We start from the raw sequence: 20408 nt of genomic DNA on the forward strand, positions 1-20408 counted from the left end.
ATGGAAATGTGTGAGCGGAATCCTTTAAATCCCGGCTTTGTTGGTTCTTTGTTGAATTTTGCTCCACCTGAGTCGCTGTATTTCTCCAATTTGCGGGGTAATGGAGCCCACATACCCGGGCTGCATCAGCTCCCTTACAATAGGAGAGAGGTGTGCACGCTCCCGTGGACTCCCTCAAGTTCGTGCGCGTCTGGACCAGCAGCACCACCACAGAGCCGCGCCTTCGGGGGCTACTGTCCGCCGTTTCTGTCCAACTCTGTGTCTTTGAACGCGAACTCCTCCAGCGGCCACGTCAAGGCGCATCTGGAGGACTCTGCGCGATGCTTCCAGGACACAAACCACAAGACGGAGGAGTCTGGCAGACAGGATGAAGTTTACGGCGGGGAGCACGCGCTCCGCGGTTACTCAGATGTGGACAGCCGGTCTCACGGTTCTGCGGCACAGCTCGATCCGGATTCAGGAGGTCCACTGAATGCGAACGACACCAAACAGGATCAGAATCCCACTCGTACATCGTCAAGTAACACGTGCTCCAGGACCACTTTTTCTCAAGGTTAAGTAACCTATATCCCATAATTATGCAGTTTCTGCTCTTTCTATCATTTAATTTCTTCAGTTTATAGAGGAGTAATCATAAAATTACAATGATGTCACATTGCAGACCGTTTCTAGAGAGTTACTGTTTTATTTGATGGCAATAATTGATGTCCAATTACATCATTACAGGCTATTCAATGTCCATCATGGCGAATGTTGTATAAGAATTACTTGGGGACCTTTTGTGTTATGAGATCGGGTGACTGTGATTGGTCCGTTTATATCTCCTGCTACATTAATATTGCCATAGTGTCCTTATAGACACCAGTGTGTGTGCAGGGGAGGAGGAGGAGGAGGAGGGGGGCTATTTGAGCCCTATTTCCCAATAGGTTAGGGGTGACTTCTGTTCTTTGTGTATTAAACCATATTTTTTACAAGGTACAGGTCACACTATAAGCAGCTTAATATGGACCATCTGTTTCCTTTCCGTTTATGTCACTTTTGCTGAAGTTGGTGTTAAAATATAAACCTTGTTTGTACCTCTGCTCCCTCCAGGTGCCCCGTGGTGCTCCTCACAAGCGAAAACCAGAAAGAAGAGAAAGCCTTACTCGAAGCTACAGCTCGCTGAACTTGAGAATGAATTTATGATGAATGAATTCATCAACAGACAAAAGCGTAAGCACCTGTCAGACAGACTTGACCTGAGCGACCAACAAGTGAAAATATGGTTTCAGAACCGGCGGATGAAGAAGAAACGGCTCATGATGCGCGAACAAGCTTTCTCCACATACTGATGACCTTTGGACTTGATCCTGACCATCATACCAGAACTAAATGCCGCGTCAACACTGTCTGATAGAAATGACTGCATATGAAACTATTGTTCTCCCACATGTGTTAGAAAACGTAATGCTGGATCATGTTGAGAGGCATTTCCTTTGGAATAAATGAAATGCTGCATTTATGGACTCGCGCACAAAGCGCACGATTATCACACCAGAAAGCGAAATAGTTCGAGAGTTCCCGTCTGTGGTTCGACTGAGGCAGCAAAAGCACTTTGGTTAAGGTTAATGAAAGATAGTGGTTTTGTTAAATGTAAATTCTCGCCTGGTGTCACATTATAGGCCACAATTGTCTTTACTGACAACAACAACAAACAAAAAAAATCCAACAATGTTTTAGTAAGAAAAATAATAATGGCATTACAGATTTCTAGAGTATAGATTCCTGGTCATTTCTGGCTTTAAGATTCTCCAAATGTGCAGCAGGCCGCTGCTCCTGGTTGGCCTATACAGAGCCGCGGATAATGATGCATCTTTAATCATCCAACACAAATGTGAGGCCTATTGAAACTGGAATGTGGATCGTTACGCGTTGGTGTATTTTGTACTGCGGCCTGCGGATGTAGTGCAGTTTAACATGGAAGCAGGCAGTCAAGTTCATGTTTACGAAACGATCAAACTTAAGTCAATGTGTGCATATTATAAATTTATTATAATGCATGCCCCTTTTCAAAGTGTTGTTATTTCATTAAATGTCTGATTCTCTCATGTTATTGTATATCTGTTTAAATGAGTGTTTTAAATGGGCGCGTCCTGGTCGGTCTGCGCCTCATTTTTAAAGGTGTTTAATTTTAAAGAATGCAAAACGAGAGTTTGTGATTCAAATATTCTGATGGTGATATTTCAAATGGCTTTATATCTAATGTGAACTCATCGCAGATTGTTATTGTTGGGCCTTTGTTTGACACAAAAAACATGGACCCACTCGGATGGATGCATCAGAGTCACTCTTAATCTCAGATTCACTTTTTCTAAGTAGATAATTAAAGTATATTTCAGTTAGAATAATTTAAAAATCATTTCAGTAAGCATGTTATTGTAAGATTGAAAATTAGACCTGCCATTTATTCTTTTAATCCACAGACAAGAGGTTTTGTAACGTGGCCTCAATGTGAAGATGAATGCATTTGTAAATAAAGATCCTTTCAAAACAACCTTTACTCAAGTTGTTGTGCGTCATGTGAGAGATTTTATATTTTAAGTCATAATATTTAACAGCAATTTTAACCTAAAAGCTTCACGCTTGTGCAGGTGACTATCAATTAGTCGTTCACCAGTTGATCACTTGTATCTGCTGAAATATTGAGAAAGGAAAATAATCTGCACCTCTTCCCTCCCAATCACTACTGATTTTAAAACGCAAGCTAAAATGGCTTTGTAAGAAAACCTCGAAGAAAGAACCCCCCCCCAAAAAAAACCGTTACCTTTCTCACTAAAGATGAACAACTCATCACTTTAAAATGGCTGAACAGGGCCTTTAGACACATGACTATCATCTCTCCCTCTTATTTTGAAAATTAAACGGCCTATGCAGCGGTCAGCTCTAGCCTTGATTTGCGTACTTCCTCCTCACGGTGCATAACACAGCAGCAGCTCTGACCAACAAGAAAATCTGCTCCATGTCAGATGGAGGTTGTGGCTGTGACCGACAGGATCTGGTTTAATTTAAAAGTCGTGCATTTTCTTGAATACCTCAGCGAAAATATGCACGCTTTATACGCCCAAAAACAAGCTCCTCTGTGCGCACTGGAAATGATTTAGGTGGCGTGAAGGACCTATTGTGGGCAAATCTGACTGCATCATTGTTTATATTTTACCATATCATTTATTTATATTTTTGTCCACATTGTGATTGAGAATTGACCAAGTTTAAGCCTTCATGACCTGAAGGCTTAAACTTGGTCAATTCTCAATCACTGGTCTGGTTTTAAAAGAAGAGACTTGGACTGCTGCACGTGCGACCGTACTGGTCGTGAGACATTACAAGAGACTGAATCCATTATTGGTCCCTCTCATTACATCATTGTCTCGTCATCATCACTGCAACTCTTTCTGTACCACTGTAGTCATATTATAGGTTCATGAAAATCTGAGCAGCATTTAAAGGTAATGAAACGTGAAGAGATGGTTCCCCCATCAGTGAGTTTAGTCCCGCTTTTATTTTGTAGAGTGAACCTTGTTATTTCCAATACATTATTCATCAGCTATCTGCTGCCGGCCTGTTGTGAATCCACCTCGGGTTTATGTAACATACTTACGACGCATTATGCATCACTGCTTTTACATTTAATTGCTCTGAATGCTATTTTAGTTGTTGTGTTTTCTCTGCAGTATTTGTTGCTTTATTGGTTTACTGGCAGGCAGCGTCACATAGCTCGGGCTCCTTAAGATAGTGGGGGTGCCAAAACAAAGTTAAGGTCAAGTTAGCAGGCTGTGCATTACTACTTCTCACAATATGAGCTCAAAGTTGCTTCTTTGTAAAGATGGAGAAATTATTTTCCCTCCATGTCTTTTGTTCGAAATAATAAGAATAATTTGAAGACAGATTTGGCTTTTCACGTAGATTCTATTCTATCGAGACGCTACGTGTTAAAAAAAAAAGAAGAAAAAAGAAGACAATTACTTCTTAATAAGTTTGGTTTCTTGACGTTTCTCTTTTGAAGTTCAATTTGAAACGTGAAATATTGAACTTCAGACTCGGATGCAATATTTTGTTGCTGTTCCACACAAATTACACTGTTAAATATGAATATATAAACACTGGATATTACAAAATATTTTAGTGTGGGAGTGCAAAACAGATATACTAATAACAACAAAAGTATTGTTAATAATGAAAGAAAAATGCTTCACATCAAGACTGATAATTGAAGACCAGAAACACCAACGGTGACGAGCAACAAGTCGCTGAACTTTGTTGAAAACTTCAAGTAATTCAGTCTCCTACGATCATTATTTAACATTTCACTGCAGTTTTAAAGAGTTGCTGATGGATATAGAAGTTTTTGCACTCTCAAGGCTCTGCGTCGAGTGAAGTATTTTGTTTTGACATCCCCAGTTTTTGGCCTGATTTTTTTTGTGTGCAAATACATACAAGCTTAGTTTAAATAAATACAAATCAAGTACTCACTGAAAGAGGTTTCAGTGTGCGGTGTGGTGAGGTTGAGGACAGAGAACTCGACCGGTCAGCTTGAATTTACCCCCAATAACAATAAACCTAGTTGCCTTTAAGCTCAGTCCACCCTGCGTGTGAAGCAGTAAAGAGTCTACTAACCTTTAACCACAATATACAACCATTGTGTTGCTGCGTTTTTACCGGAAATGCACAATTCCTATGATTATTTTATTTGTATTTTTTTTACATAAAGCCAATGTCTGCTGCATAAACTATGCAATACTGCACTCCTTTTTTAAATTGACTATTCAACATTTTTCTTTTGTTTGTGAATAAAAAAAAAACGTGAAAATATACTCACATAGACAAACACAAATATTGGTCGAGACTCGATTATGTGAGGAATCCGTTCACCGGTGTGTTAACTTCGTTTTCTCCACCGAGAAGGAGGCGAACACTGCAGACATGGCCGCCTTCGTGCCAGAAAGTGATTTGGCTGCAGAGGCTTGTTGGTGAATGCTTGGTGGACATCACTGCAGGCCGCAGACGGTCAAAGCCAGTTGTTTTGGACTTGGCAATGCTGAATGTGCTCAGTGATTCATGCTTGCCAAATGATTTGCCACATTTTTTTGGTGGAATCCAAAAATCTACTTTTGACTTGACCTTGTGTTTAATTTGGCTGTTTTCCATGTACACTGAATATTAAGGGCTGATAAATAATAGTCTGATAAAAAAAATTTAAAAAGCAAGCACAAAATAACCGTTTTCACATTTTAGATGCAAAAACAAATCTTCACGATTGAGGCTCACGTTAATAGTTTGCATGCTTTGCAATATGATGCACATAAGAATGTCTTAAAGTGAAGTAGTTTGTAGTCTTTTGGATATTTTTTTGTGGCGCTTGAGCTTTTTTTGCACCCTTGTAAAAGGCTTGTATCTGACAATGAATTCAAATCCTTCTAGCGTCGGTTTGCTCGTATTTAACTGCTCCAACCATCACGGTGCGCAGTGATTACACGCAACGAAGCTTAAAATTAATTTGCATAAAAACCGACTTGATGAATCATATAATCCTGCAGCTTTGTGCTTTAATTGTTTATCATGTGCAGGCGCGGTGGCCTCGTTGTCATCCTCTTGCAAGCGTTGCATTAAGTGCAGAGGTCAACTTCCTTATTTCTGTTTAACTAACTGTTGCTACAAACACACGACGCCTTCTCCAAAGCGCGCAAATTTGCTAACGCAGTGAGCGTGTGTGGCTGCTATTACATATCATTACACCATGAGGATGATGTTGCAGTAAAGCTTTCAATTAAATATTCCAGCGATGGTTCACAGATTGCTTTTTCCGTGAGCTATAGGGCAAGAAGGCTGGAGAGGAGTTTCCTCTGCAGCCCAGGGAGCCAATGGAGTCTCTTGTATGTGCTCACATGAGTTTCCCTGGACAGTTTTTAATGACTGATATTGATGTATGGTAATTTCTTAGCTGGATCACATGACACAATTACCTCAAGAATCGATCAAGATGTATTGCAGGTCTGCCTGCGTTTCCGATTTTTTCTCCCTGGCGGGGTCTTTCCACGCGCCTGTGGTGCTATAGATGGACAAAGTTTAACACAGTCAAGCTGCCAATTCTTTTCCTCTGTTGCGAAGAGGGAAAGGGAAGAAGAGATATGACGGAATACGATGATCGCAGCTGTGCGTCAAATATGTTTTTGCCGAGCTGTACTTATTATGTTTCGACGCCCGATTTTACATCAGTCTCCTCCTTTTTACCACAGACCACTTCGTGTCAGATTAATTTCCCCTATTCCACCAACATAGCCCAAGTCCAACCTGTTCGAGAAGTCGCTTTCAGGGATTATGGACTGGACCATCCCAAATGGCACTACAGGGGCAATTACGCGTCTTACTACTCAACGGACGAGATAATGCATCGGGACCTGATCCAGTCCTCCAGCAGCAGGGCGGATGTGATATTCAAAAACGAGTCCTTGTACGGCCACCACGGAGGGACGAACTCGCCGTGCAATTTCTTCACCGGCGTCGGCCGAAATGGGGTTCTTCCCCAGGGCTTCGATCAGTTTTTAGATGCTTCTAACTCGGAGAAGCCCAACGCGGAGCTCCCCATAGAACAAAAGACAGACTCTGCCGTTCCCGGTGATGCTGTGAATACCAATCAGGCTTTAACCAAACTGGAGCAGCACCAAGCTGACCCGAGCGGGAGCATCGACGAGGACTCATCCTCCAACTGCGGCGACAACAACCAACAGAGTAAGTCCATGTTTTGTCCTGTTTGTAGTCGGTAGAACGCGAGCAATGAGACATATGGAGAGGCTGGACTGCACTTAGTCTACGGCCGTGACCGTCCACGGTTATGTGCCTCTTTTATAAGCATGCAAAAGCTTTTATATCCCAATAAGATTTACTTTATGGTTGTAAAGGTATTTACAATGGGAAACTGTAAAGTAGCCTGAGGTTTCCTTGTGTCCAATAACAATGCTGTTTTGCTGGACTTGATTTGTATTGATAAGGCATTTAAGAGAGTCGGAGTTTGTTTTAGTAATGTATAGTTCATTGACTAAAGGCAGTGCTGTGCAGATGTAAGAATATTTTTAGGAAATCCAGGCAACAATGTGACAGATTTTAAGCACCAACGTGCGTAAAACTTTAGCGCAGTATAAGTTCATTTTCATGTAAATTCCTCTGTTGTCTGTCTCATTCTCTCTCTCTCTCTCTCTCTCTCTCTCTGTGTGTGTGTGTGTGTGTGTGTGTGTGTGTGTGTGTGTGTGTGTGTGTGTGTGTGTGTGTGTGTGCGTGCGTGCGTGCGTGCGTGCGTGTGTGTGAGAGAGAGAGAGTCGGAGTTTGTAAGTGTGTGTGTGTGTGTGTGTGTGTGTGTGTGTGTGTGTGTGTGTGTGTGTGTGTGTGTGGAAGAGATGCGGAAATCAATCAATAAATGTCTCTGTCAACCTGTTAACTTCTGCAGCCATTATTTACAATCTTGATCTTTTAGAAAAACTGCGAATAATTCCGAATATTTTTTGTCTCGTGCAGGTTCATCAACCAAGTCCAGGAAGAAGAGGTGTCCTTACTCCAAATACCAAATCCGAGAACTTGAACGAGAGTTTTTCTTCAACGTGTACATTAACAAAGAGAAGCGGCTTCAGCTGTCCAGGATGTTAAATCTGACAGATCGGCAGGTGAAAATTTGGTTTCAGAACAGAAGAATGAAAGAAAAAAAGCTGAACCGCGACCGCCTACAGTATTTCACTGGGAATCCTTTATTCTGATACCTGACATAGTCTCGCACACGCACACGCACGCACACACACACACACACACACACACACACACACACACACACACACACACACGCGCGCGCGCACACACACACACGGGAACTAAAATAGGAGCTGCACACACGTTTTAAAGACTGGTCCCATATTTGAACTCTGATCATCCTGTTTAAACAGTTAACTCTACAAACATATAGCGTTTAGAAAACCAAGCTGCCATATTTTTTGCAACAATTCCAGCATTTATTTATTTGAAGTCATGTGTTTTTGCGTCATCGGCAAACAAATGTTTCAGCAGATCGCGAGCTGCTTTGAAAATATTTATATAAAATATATGTACGCTTCTTCCTTGTGTAAATGTGTAAGACGCATGTGTAATGTAGGCTACGTGGTGGTGTGAAAAATAGTCCAAGAAAATATATCCTAGTCTCCAAACCGGTCACGTGAATTTAAGTTCCCCAAAAAATAACCTCAGACATCGAAGTGATTTTCTAAAAGATTCATCAATACATGAATTTGGCGCTTGCAGGCTTGTATGGTCTCATTATTTCCTTTGCTTTGAAATACTGGATTGTTTACTAAACCTTGAACCGTCTAGACAGTATAATAAAAGTAGCTGTAAATGTCTAAATAGGGGGCTATTGGACTTTGGTGTCCCAACCCCCAGACCACATGAGGACTGATTCTCCTTCCTGTCTTAAAGTACTTTTAACTCCAGGCTACAAATACTCGGAGAATTCAACAGATTTCTGCGCATTCCGGACATATTTAACTCATTTTTGGGGCTTTTTGAGGCACTTAATGATCCCATTAGTAACTAGAAAGCAGTGGACGATATTCTAACAAGGACCGCCATCTGGAAGGATAAGTAGTTTTCAGGTTTATCTCCCTTTGTAGCATACAAAATTGGCAATTTCACCTCTTGATCTGTGGAGGAAGATTTGCAACTTTAATACATGCAGGTGACTCCATCTTTGTGCAGCTCCATTATACAGTTACTCCAAACCGGCTGTGTAAGAAATGAAACCGTTTGAATGGCAGAGCTTCACTTATAATGAGTATCATTCTGTTGATTTTGTAACCGGGAGGGTGGAGGAGGAAATGCAAAGACACAAATAGCTTGACTGATCATCCATGTGATGCAGTCGATCTTTATTTATGCTTTAGGACTGAGTAGCAACAATTAGTCCTCTTGTTACAACGTGCTTTGTTGGGGAAATCAATTTCGGAGAGGGATTAATGTTAATGTCATCCGTGACGGATCATATTTCCTGTTATTTCCCACGAAGGCTGTTCAAAACTGGAGATTTCATTAAGCGTTGAGTTGGTTGTCATCGTGTCCTGCAGTGAAATGGCATCACCAACTGTTTGGGGTATTTGCCTTTGGTTCTCGGTGTATCCACATGAGGGCAGACTTTCAGCTTTGGCCGCCACATATCAGCCGATGTTACATGTACCCTGCATGGAAATCAGTCAGTGGAGAAATAAACCCTTCAGCACATGGCTAGTTTAGATTTGCATTTTAATTATTGCTTCTCATAGTGCAGTGAATCCTGTGGTCTCTTCAGGAGAATAGTTTTTGTTTAATTAAACCCCCAAAGTCACTTGTTTTATTTCTATATAGGCCTTTATCATGTCAAAACACTCAGCAGTACAGGCTTTACTTTCTCTGATGAAAAGAAGAACACACTTTATTTGAATGCACGTTATTTCTTTCCACCTTCTGCTTCTCAATCGATGTAAGCAGCAGTCACATTTTCAAGTCGCGCGCTTTGAGATGAACTGAAATGATGAACAAAAGATAATTCTGCTCCGTTTCTCCCTCCTGTTAAAGAGCATTATCTCACAGGCCTCATATCTTTCTCTGCAGTATTATGTCGTTGCTATTATTCACACAAATATGCTTTACATTTCCTTTCATTTTATTTTAATTTGCAGCAGAATAACTGTTGTTTAATCATCATTTACTTTTAAATCGATTTGCTTTGAATCGAGTTACAAATACTCTCGAAGTATGTTGTTGTTGTTGTTGTTGTTGTTTCAGGCGTTCGCTTGAAACTACAAACATCTGTGTCCATGTTTCCACAAACTTAACACTTGTATATTTTATGCTTACTCTTATGTTTTAAATAGCAATGCATCTCCAGATATTGTCTTAAATTATCATTATTATTAATGGTGGGAATTATAGCTGTAATTGAAACAATGCGTATCCCGACGGACGATATAATTTTTTTTGTCCTTCTTTTTAGTTAAAATTCATTCATCACCAAGTCTTGTGTATATTTTGTATGTATGTATGAACTGTTTATTTTACCTGAGAAATGTACTCCCTCATAAAAGACGTTGTTTTTACACTATAATAAAAAAAAATTAAAAAAAATAGCCCAATGTTATCTTTGCGCAGTTGTCATTATTAGAAACATGATCATTAAAACATAAAATGACGTCCACGTGCTCATACATCTCATTTAAATAAGGATTTTCTTTAAAATACTCAAATTGGGCTTTTATTGTATTTTGTTCGTGTTAAGCTGATTTGCATACACACGTTTAAATAAAAACCAACTATAAATATCAACAACACATGCTCTCACACACGTTGATTATTTTTAGATTAAATTGTCGCTTTTCTATCAAATATTATTATTCCCAGCTGTGTTTACTGTATTGTTGTCGTTTTTGTAAAGACCGTAGTTTTGAGTCGTTTTTGCGGCCTGACGTCTGATTTTGGGATATTTGCAAGGACACGGTGTGTTTTCTCTCTCCACTCTTCATGGTGCACACATTTGCCTTCCTGGCAGACCAAAACAATGGAGCTCTGCCTGCACGCCGCCACCTCCAGCAGGTCATTTTGAACTTTGCATTTGAACCTCGAAAATACGCCGGTGACAAAATGCAAATAAAAAAAACGTTGTGCTCTATAATCACAGCAAATCATAAAGGACAAATTTCCTTTCTGGATTAAGAGTCAAGTATTTAATCATTCTAATAGTTTGAAAAGCTGCAACGTTGACCTTCATGCATACAAACCTTCGAGTAGTTTTCTTGATCCCTAATTTTAAAACTGATAGTTTTGTGGGAAATATAAATGATCACTTTCTCTCTGTGGAATAGTTTTGTGCAGCTTAATTATAAAAATGCAGCAACAACAACAAAACAAAACAAAAATCCTATTTAAATAGGCGAAAAATTCAACAAACCTGAAACCTTGAATTAATACCAAAAAAAATGAACAGACAAAACGACATATTTACATCCATCTTTATTCCTTTGTCTCATTTTTATTAGAATATATCTGAGAGTAAAATATTTCAAAAGGCATTTTACGTGGGCTATTTCGTTGGAGTCATGTGAGGGGTTAATGTGTGAGAAAAAAAAATGACATTGTTTTCAGAGGAGCTGGTTCCAGTTTTTTCTAATAGTCTGCAGTTGTCGCCTTTGCGCCAAGTGGGCTTAATTTTACGCTCACACACACACACACACACACACACACACACACACACACACACACACACACACACACACACACACACACACACACACACACACACACACACACACACACACACACTTTCTCTCTCTCTCTCTTGCGTCTGCATAATAAGAGACATTTACACGCGTCTAAATGACTTTAGACATTAAAAACACTTCACAAACATGTCGTCGGTTGGTAAAGATCCAAATGAAGGGCGACCGCAGTGTGATTCAGATAGTCCTTTAAATGTTATTGTTTCACTTTTATTGAACAGACTCTGAGTTCCGCGATGATCCCTGCTGCAAAACCAATTTCAAGTCCGTGTTGTAGGTGTCGCTGTTGACCACGTCTGCATCCGCAGTACGCGTGTGTGCAGGGAGAGGAGGCTGCGTCTCAAGGCCATTTTCAAATCTCATTGGTGGGCTTGTCATGTGGTCGGGAGGCATCCTGACTTACAGATTGTTTTTCCTAGATATGTCAGCCTACAAAGGAGATCTCTCTCCTCTAAAGAACTTAACCCCCCAAAAATGTCCTTTCCCAGTAGCTCTCCTGCGGCAAACACGTTTTTAGTGGACTCTTTAATTGGTGCATGCAGGACGGACAGCTTTTACTCCAACAGCAACATGTACATGCCGTCTGGCTCAGAAATGGGAACTTACGGAATGCAAACCTGTGGACTCTTGCCGTCTTTTGGCAAAAGAGGGGAGATCAACCACCAAAATATGGGCATGAATGTCCACTCGTACATACCTCAGATAGATAACTGGACTGATCCGAGCAGACCCTGCAGAATAGAGCCGCCCAGTCAGATGGCAAACTGTACATTTTCACAGAGCATAAAGGAGGAGAGTAACTGCTGCATGTACTCCGATAAGACAGTACAAAAAGTCAGTTCGTCAGAGGTCCCTGCATATTCTAACGTTATTCCTGAATCCTGTCCAGTCGACGGTCCGGAGATCCCGGTTCCGGGTTATTTCAGACTGAGCCAAACTTACGCGAACGGGAAGCATCAGGAAAACTACTGCCATGAACCGCCGAGTCCCAACCCGACCCTGATGCAGCTCAGCCGGGTCACCCCGAAACCGCAGCCCTCCTCGGCGTCTTCTAATTTCGCAGAGGTGGAAAAGAAACTCGAGAACGTCCCGCAAAACCCCGAGACCGTAAGAACACCGGTCCCCGTGGAGAGCCCGGAACCCAAGTCAGGCTTGGAGGAGAAAAGCAGCCCAATGGAAGCCCCGGTGTCCAGTCCTGAGCTGCCCCAGAAGGAAGGGAAAGGTGGGTTGGCTACAATGAAGGCTTTTATCTCGTGGCGCTGCGCTGAGAAGGCTCCAGCATCATAAAACCAAGTATAAAACACAAACAACCCTAAAGTCGTAATGTTTAATGAGAGTGTTTCTCAGGTTGCAGTAATAGGCAACAGAGAATGGTTTTACCATGCAGCCTTTCCCCTTTCCCCCAGATATTTACATTTAAAGAAGGCTGTGTGGATATTTTCTCAATGTGCTGCTTTAATTAGACAGAATTTCTTTCAGACGCTAAAAATGCAAGGCATGCTGCAAAAGTGATTTTAATATCTGTTTGCATTTGTGGTCAAAATTCAGTCATTCAGGGAACCTCAAAAATTGAGGTGCTTAATTCTGGATAGTTTATTCTCTATTATCTTTAACTGGAGTTTTACAAAATCACTGTTTGAAATTCAGTTACAAAATGATAATTGTAACCGTTTAATTGATTCATTTTAAGCCTGCATAAAATTAATAGCTAGATTTTTTTTTTTTTTTGGGGGGGGGGGGGGGTGTATATTTTCCAGCCGTATAAAGATGTATTCCTGGTGTTCAGTTTGATCAGTTGGGGTTTCATTTAATTTTAGTTTTTATTAGTGCATGTGACTAATTACAACCCCTGCATTGTATTTAATCAGGGAATGCATTTATAATGTGTGTTATTTCCCAGAGGGGGAATCCAAAAAGGAACAGATGAGATTTTTTTTTTTAGTAGCTTTTAAGATGAAGCTGAATGCATCTCTAAAATCCTGAACGTTTCTGATCTGAAACTGGTTTGTGTGTGTGTGTGTGTGTGTGTGTGTGTGTGTGTGTGTGTGTGTGTGTGTGTGTGTGTGTGTGTGTGTGTGTGTGTGTGTGTGTGTGTGTGTGTGTGTGTGTGTGTTTTTTACAGACTGCAAGAGCAACACGTTAACAACCAACTGGTTAACAGCAAAAAGTGGGAGAAAGAAAAGATGCCCCTACACAAAGCACCAGACCTTGGAGTTGGAGAAGGAGTTTCTCTTTAATATGTACCTGACCCGAGAGCGCCGCCTAGAGATCAGTAGGGGCGTCAACCTGACCGACAGGCAGGTCAAGATCTGGTTTCAGAACCGCAGGATGAAACTGAAGAAAATGAACAGGGAAAACCGCATCCGTGAACTCACCTCAAATCTCACCTTCTCGTGAGCTCTCATGTATCAGTGGTTAGCTGTCGCTCATTTTCCCTCTCATATTCAGTTTGATGCTTCAGCGGCATTGGACGTTAATCTTAAACTTCAACCAAACTGTGACTGTATTCTGTATGCCAGTATTAGTACGTTGTGTGGCGTCGTGTATTCGTTATGTTTCGTTTCTCTCACAGGGTAACACTTTTTGGTCTTAAATTATTGGAGAAGTACTTCCTCCCTCTGCCAGTGGACATGGATGTCCTATTGTGTGGAGATGGCGAGCTGTGGAAAGAGTTACTCTGTTTATCATGAAAGCACATCTTGTCGTGTCGTGCAACATTTGTTTTACAGTGAGTGCAAGCCGTTTGCTCAATAGTGAAATGTTTCTATGAGCTTTAAAGTTGTTTGGGAACGATGTTAATCTGTGAATTTATTGCATGTTTGTGGAATGTATCTTGCAATAAATAGATTGTCAAAGAATCGTGTTTTACATCTGTTTATGCTGTCGAAGTGTCTGTCCACACTTATTCCAGTTTTTAGGAGTATTTGCGCCGCGCATCGTCGAAATTTGCGCGTAATTGGACGCAGGCAAAAACAACAAAAATCAACTTTTTGCACGAGCTTGTTGCACTTAGCTGCAACACAAATGATGGAATTTCAAATATGTTCCTAGCTTATGTTTTGAATTTCAGTACAACATCTGACGGTGAGCCACAAAATTCAAACTTGAAAAGAGTTAGTTTGTGGGCTACGAGCAGTTTGAACACATTTTTATATTGTCGGGACAAAAAAAGAATCCAAACTTCACATATTTTTATACTTCAGCTCCTTGAAAACAAGTTAAAAAAAAAAATTACAAACTCATATTTGTGACATTACCGGCAAAAAAGACTTGACAAAACAGTCTCAATAATCCCAATAAGGGATGCAAAGAGGCGGGGACGTGTAATCAAATAAAGATGGTGTCGTTTTTATGTTCGGGCTTGTTTAGAAGTAAACTAACAGTCGAAAAGGACGCGGAAGTTCTGTTCAAGCACACATTCACGGACAAATGTCAGCTGATTCCCTCTGAGCGACACCGGCCCGTTTTTGTCTTTATAAAGAAATAACTTTAATCACAAGTCATATTATAATTTCTTAGTGTGCAGATTGGACATAAATCTGGACTGTTTCCTTTAAAACGTGATTATTATTATTATTATTATTATCATCATTATTTTGTGCACTGTAAGTAAACAAACTCATAACGTGCCAAAAATATATTTATTTAAAAGTTTAAAAAAAAGGGCCAAATTTAAATGTTATCACTTTTAAATTACATCCTTAAGATGGCCATACACATATGGACCCCTCCACATCTTTCTTTTCTTTTATTGACGGCATGTATAATCACACACACCTCGTAAAACATTTATTGATACATTATTGCTCTCCTATGAATTAATACAATAATTTCACGAGTGGCATTTCCAGCTCAACTTAAACAAATTAAACCGACCCAGAAAATATGTTTCCTCGCCAAATATTAACAATGGATCCGCCGCATTGTGAACGGAAATGGCGTCTGTTCCTTTACAACATGTTATTAGCTGCATCTACTTTACGAGGACTGTGTGAGTCTATAAACCATTTTACTAGCATTGAGGGTATCAGGACGATATTATAAGACTTTTGTCAAGCATTAAGATAGAAGGACTCCGTGTTGGTGGACTGTGTGTTGGGGGGGAAGAGTGTCTTATTCCTTATTTGAACTACTGCAGGTATTGTTGCAACGTCCTGCAGCCACGCGCTCATAAGAAACAAGGAAGAAAAAAACCTGCATTTTATTTGAGCAATAGTTTTCTCCCTCCAGTCACATCAGGAGAGGGCTTTTTATTATTTGTGAAATGAAAAGCTAAATTAAACCTGACGAGAGAGAGAGAGAAAAAGGAGAGCAAGGGCAGGATTGATTTACTCGCTGTATTGGTAAATATGACCACGTGATCCATGTAACCAATCCCTGTAGATGCAGGCCAGCAAAAATACTATGATTGTTCATAGAGGGAAGCTTCCCGTTACAGTGCTACCCTTATTATATGAGTAGGAAGAGATCAAAAATGTCTTCCAGTGGCACGCTCAGTAACTGCTATGTGGACGCTATCATGGGGCAGGAGCCGGAGGATGTGTACGGTGCTCGCTTTATTCAGGCTCCACACGCGATGACCCCGAGGCCGTCAGGTGCTGGCGACAACGCAGACTTCTCCTCGTGTAATTTTGCGCCCAAGTCCGCCGTTTTCTCGTCGTCCTGGTCCTCGGTTCATCCGCAGGGGATTTATCACCCGTACGTCCACCACCACCACCACCACCAGTCCCATTTGCCCGCCTCGGACGGCAGATATGTCGGCGTCCGCTCCTGGATGGACCCCATCTCAAACCACGTTTCGTTCGCCGGATTCCACTCCAGCAGTCGGCCGTACGGGACAAAGCCAGAGGTCCTGCCGGCGAAGGCTGCACAGTGCGACGCGTTGGAGGCAGAGGCTCGGCCGCTCGCCGGCGATTTCGCGTGCGGAGTATCGGAGTGTCCAGAAAAGGCGACCAAGGAGCACAGTGGAAGTGAGCTGTCGAGCCACAGCGAGCCCAAAGAGGAGAAACAACAACAACTTGACCCAAGTAAGTAAACGAAATAGCCGGTGCTGATTTACAACCCTCAGAACTGTATGAGCTGGGTGTGTAAAACTGGAGCTTTTACTAACCTATAAAAGTGTCTCGTACTATATCGTGGCTCCGAAAGGGAGAAAAAAAAAAAAAAAAACCGCCCTACAAAGGTCATTGCAAGGATCCGAATGTTTTTCATGTCACAGGACAATCAAAGTAGACAAACATAGGCTCTATTTCGATACGATTTCACCTGAGGAAACTTTATGATGAGATATAGACGATGTATTTCTCTCAGTTGTTTCTGACGTATCAGTACAAACAGGAAAACATGTCATGGAAATGCTCCTCTTTGCATTGTCTGTCAAAAATACGCAGTTTTAACCGTTTAGTTTTTAGCTTTTGATTCAATGTCCTCTCACAGGTCATCGAACCCCAGTTTGGGAATCATTTATTAAAGTCATTAAAGTTTGCAATAATAATGAATAAAAAAAAGAATCTCCTCCAATGTGTCTTAACTTCATCTCCTCCTGCTTTGCAGACAACCCTGCAGCAAACTGGATTCACGCACGCTCCACGAGAAAGAAGCGATGTCCCTACACGAAATATCAGACTTTAGAGCTGGAGAAGGAGTTCCTCTACAACATGTATCTGACCAGAGATCGGCGCTACGAGGTCGCCCGCATACTCAGCTTAACGGAGAGACAAGTGAAGATCTGGTTTCAGAACAGGAGGATGAAAATGAAGAAGATGAACAGAGAGAGGAGCAGCAAGGAGCAGCTATGAGTTCACTGCTGCCTGGTGCCATTTCTCAAAGGAAGCCATGTGAACAATAACATTTATTTTTGGTAGGAGCCTCCGTAGCCATTTTATTTTCTAGATAGGCTATCCTTTATTATTCCGTGTCAGTGTGTCGGTCCACATATGCAGGGACTCGTCTTGGTGAAACACACAGGATCCGTCTAATCATGTTTGAAGCCATCTGAAATGTTCTCCTTTTTTTTTTTTTTTTTTTTTTTTTTACATTTTAACTGGGGTGTTGATGCGGCAGGAAAATCTGTGTATTGCTTTTATAGTTCATACGAATTTGGAGTTGTATATAAAACAGTTTCACAGTAATACTTTGACTGCTGTCTATATGTCCTGACACACACACACACACACACACACACACACACACACACTCACACACACTCACACACACACACACATTCACACACACATTCACACGGGATACTGCATCAGTAAAACGTGAACTGACAATTTTTTCCATTAGAAATATTTGACCATGATGTGAATGGCAGGAAAATACGTCGATATTGAGACTAAAGTGAGCTCGTGATCTATTTGGGAAAATGTATCTTAAACATCCAAATTACAAAGAGATTTGTTTTTATTTAATTATCTCATTTAACTTTTTTTTTTTTACCTTTATTCTTTATGGTGTATTGGTGCTTTTTGATGTTAACTTTATTTTATTTTATTTTTAAATATTCCCTGAAGCTCTGCTCTGCTGCAGAAGATTCCTGAACTACAATATTTATTAACCCAAAAGTCAGTGTTTAAAAGTTGAATTTTCTTCTTAGCAGCCAACACATGAACCTAAAGGGATCAAATCGCTCTTTAACCTCAGATGAGGTTAAATTTCACTTTTTTCAACAGTGGATTTAAAACGCAGAATTACAAGTAATAAAGTGTTTACGATTGGAAGAGGTGTTGCAGCGGTTTTCCAATTTATTGTCCAACTTGTACGAACAATTGCTTTAAAGCAGGAAGAACCGCGGTCCAATAAAGCTATAGAAATGGCTAGACGTCTGGCCTAAATTAGTTTATAGGCCTGGCCAGTAATTACACTGTCCTTTGAAAAGCCCCTTTTCTTGGCCGTTTGCGTCTGTTGCTGACAAACAGAGTGTAGACACTTTTTCCACAGGGTGTCTGGTCGATGAATTGTTTCAGAGGAAATCACCCCCCACCTTAATGGTCACGTTTATTCATCAATTGCACTTCCCAACGATGGGAAAAAAAAACCCTAAAACTTAACTTTGCCTGGTGTGTGCTGCAGTTTTACCTTCTGGTGAATGTTCTGCTTCTGTGTCAGAACAAACCACGCGCACTTATTCCACCAGGATATAAGATGGTTATCAAACATAGCACGAGAGCCTTTTTTTTTTTTGATCTTATAAGTTTCACTACGTTTAATGGCACCAGCCATTTAAAATGTAGGTGAGACCCCGAAAGATGAACCTCTGAACACAATCTGTTCACCTTTACTTTTCCACCTCAGCGCTAGAGGGCGATGTTGTTCTTTAAGTCTCAGTTGCAGCAACTTCTCCACAGTGGGAACATGCAGACAACACATGGACCAAACTCCATGCATTCATTGATTTATATGATAAACGTGTTGTTTCGTGGTAAATGTGTCTTCATAGAGGACCGCGCTCCTTTTATAACAGTTGCAGAGTTGAAAGTCGCAGTTTGTGTTGAATCGGCTGCGTTGCGGTGAATTTACAGCTCGCAGGCTGTTTCAGCAATATAGGCTGTCACAGGTCTGCAGCACACAGCAGCCACTTTTCATCGTTGGAGGAAATACTTTCTTTCATCACTTACAGAACAGAAGTCAACAACAGAAACCAGTGTTGCCAACTTTCAGAAAGTCCCCTTAAAGGGTACAACCTCCTCTGAACCTCATTCAATGGATTTAGTGTTATGAAAACATAAAGCAGTTTTTGGTTTCCGTGGATTATAAATATTGATGGTTACTATTATTTCTCAAAGGCCCACTGTGGAAATGCAACACTGTGCAGCCTTATTTATTTCATTCAAGCCCCTCAATGCTCACATTTAAGCTAATTATTTGTTTTCCTTCAGATCAGTGACGTAAGAAAACTCACGGTGCTCTATTTAACCTTTGTAATTGATGCAGCCACAATCAAAACGGTACAAAGTCATTATTCAAATATTAAAGTATTTAATAAATAAATCTTTTAAAAAAAGAAAAAAAAAAGCCACAATGAAGATTTATTTATATATATGTGCAAAACTGAGAGGCACAAACAGAATTTCTGTTCTTCTAAACAAATTAATCAAAGAGCTTTAAATCCTATTAAATCCCATTTTAAGAATATAAGAGTGTATTCATACTGCTTCGTGTCCTGAGGAGATAGAGAACATTACTTCAGCCATCACCATTAAAAGTGCTGATTGTCATGAGGGTTGCAGTTGTTTCAAGTATCCAAACACTGACGGCCGACGGCGGCGTTCAGAGCAGATTACAAGAAATGATCAGGACACGTGGAGTTGATTACTTGTGTCTTGGTTTGATGTCTTTGTGCATCGCGAGCGTCCACTAATGACGTAGCAGGGGGTCGTAGGTGACTGAAAGTAGGCATCATCATCATCATCATCATTAACATGATAGCACAGCACACTACTGGATGGAGCATTGTGTTTGGTCATGAGGAAGATCGTGTTGTTGATGTGTGGAGGGAAACATCCTGGCAGCTTTCACGTTCAACTATTATCATGAATTGATCTCACAGACCAATCTTTCCATGCAGTCATCCTCTCTGCGGTGCTAGCCGGTCATGTGCCTCGTGCTGCAGACTTGACAGGAGGGCAGTTATTTCAGTCGGCTGCAGTCACGTTACACCCGCAGATGCGCTGTTGCTCCATTTCCACACATTTCGTCCTGTGTTATTTCTGTCATGGCTGCGTGTACAGGCCGCGATGATGGCTGAGGAAATTAGACAAGGGGCACACACTGGAAACACGCGTGGGTAAAATGTTGAAGCATTCCCAAAGCTCTGACAAACACCGTGTTTCCCTTCAGTTGGTCGACTTGTGCGCTTGGACTTTTTTTTTTAAACGTTAAAAAAAAAAAAATGCAATTTCACATCATTGTTTACTATTAATTAACATATTTATGTCGAATTTCCCCCAAATTTGGAAACATTTACAACAGATAATAAACAAACAACATCCACAAAGTGTAAACACTGAACTTGCTAAAGAAGTAGAGGAACAAATACAACCTTTGGATGTGGGAATAGTCCTTCAGTTAATTTAGTGCTCAAAATGA

General features: G+C 40.8%; 4 protein-coding genes across 4 annotated transcripts; all 4 read left to right on the forward strand.

The window, feature by feature from the left end:
* On the forward strand, positions 1 to 2512 carry hoxd12a (homeobox D12a). The gene is made up of 2 exons (XM_069702417.1): positions 1 to 553; positions 1093 to 2512. Exons 1-2 carry the CDS (start codon positions 1 to 3, stop codon positions 1329 to 1331), a joined length of 792 nt encoding a protein of 263 aa, XP_069558518.1. The 3' UTR covers positions 1332 to 2512.
* Positions 2513 to 5958: 3446 nt separating this feature from the next.
* Positions 5959 to 10154, forward strand: hoxd11a (homeobox D11a). The gene is given in 3 exon segments (XM_069702418.1): positions 5959 to 6123; positions 6126 to 6765; positions 7546 to 10154. Coding segments are annotated over 3 exon segments (1041 nt in total). The 3' UTR covers positions 7782 to 10154.
* A 1611-nt stretch (positions 10155 to 11765) lies between these two features.
* Positions 11766 to 14137, forward strand: hoxd10a (homeobox D10a). Its single transcript, XM_069702419.1, has 2 exons — positions 11766 to 12540; positions 13441 to 14137. The coding sequence occupies exons 1-2, from the start codon at positions 11793 to 11795 to the stop codon at positions 13713 to 13715; spliced, it is 1023 nt and encodes a 340-aa protein (XP_069558520.1). The 5' UTR covers positions 11766 to 11792; the 3' UTR covers positions 13716 to 14137.
* Positions 14138 to 15709: 1572 nt separating this feature from the next.
* On the forward strand, positions 15710 to 17449 carry hoxd9a (homeobox D9a). Its single transcript, XM_069702420.1, has 2 exons — positions 15710 to 16345; positions 16872 to 17449. Exons 1-2 carry the CDS (start codon positions 15772 to 15774, stop codon positions 17114 to 17116), a joined length of 819 nt encoding a protein of 272 aa, XP_069558521.1. The 5' UTR covers positions 15710 to 15771; the 3' UTR covers positions 17117 to 17449.
* Positions 17450 to 20408: the final 2959 nt, after the last annotated feature.

The sequence above is a fragment of the Brachyistius frenatus genome, unplaced genomic scaffold (assembly GCF_029030835.1).
Source record: "Brachyistius frenatus isolate BFR_SWC_R1_liver_20210118 unplaced genomic scaffold, ASM2903083v1 Contig_42, whole genome shotgun sequence".
Lineage (NCBI taxonomy): Eukaryota > Metazoa > Chordata > Actinopteri > Embiotocidae > Brachyistius > Brachyistius frenatus.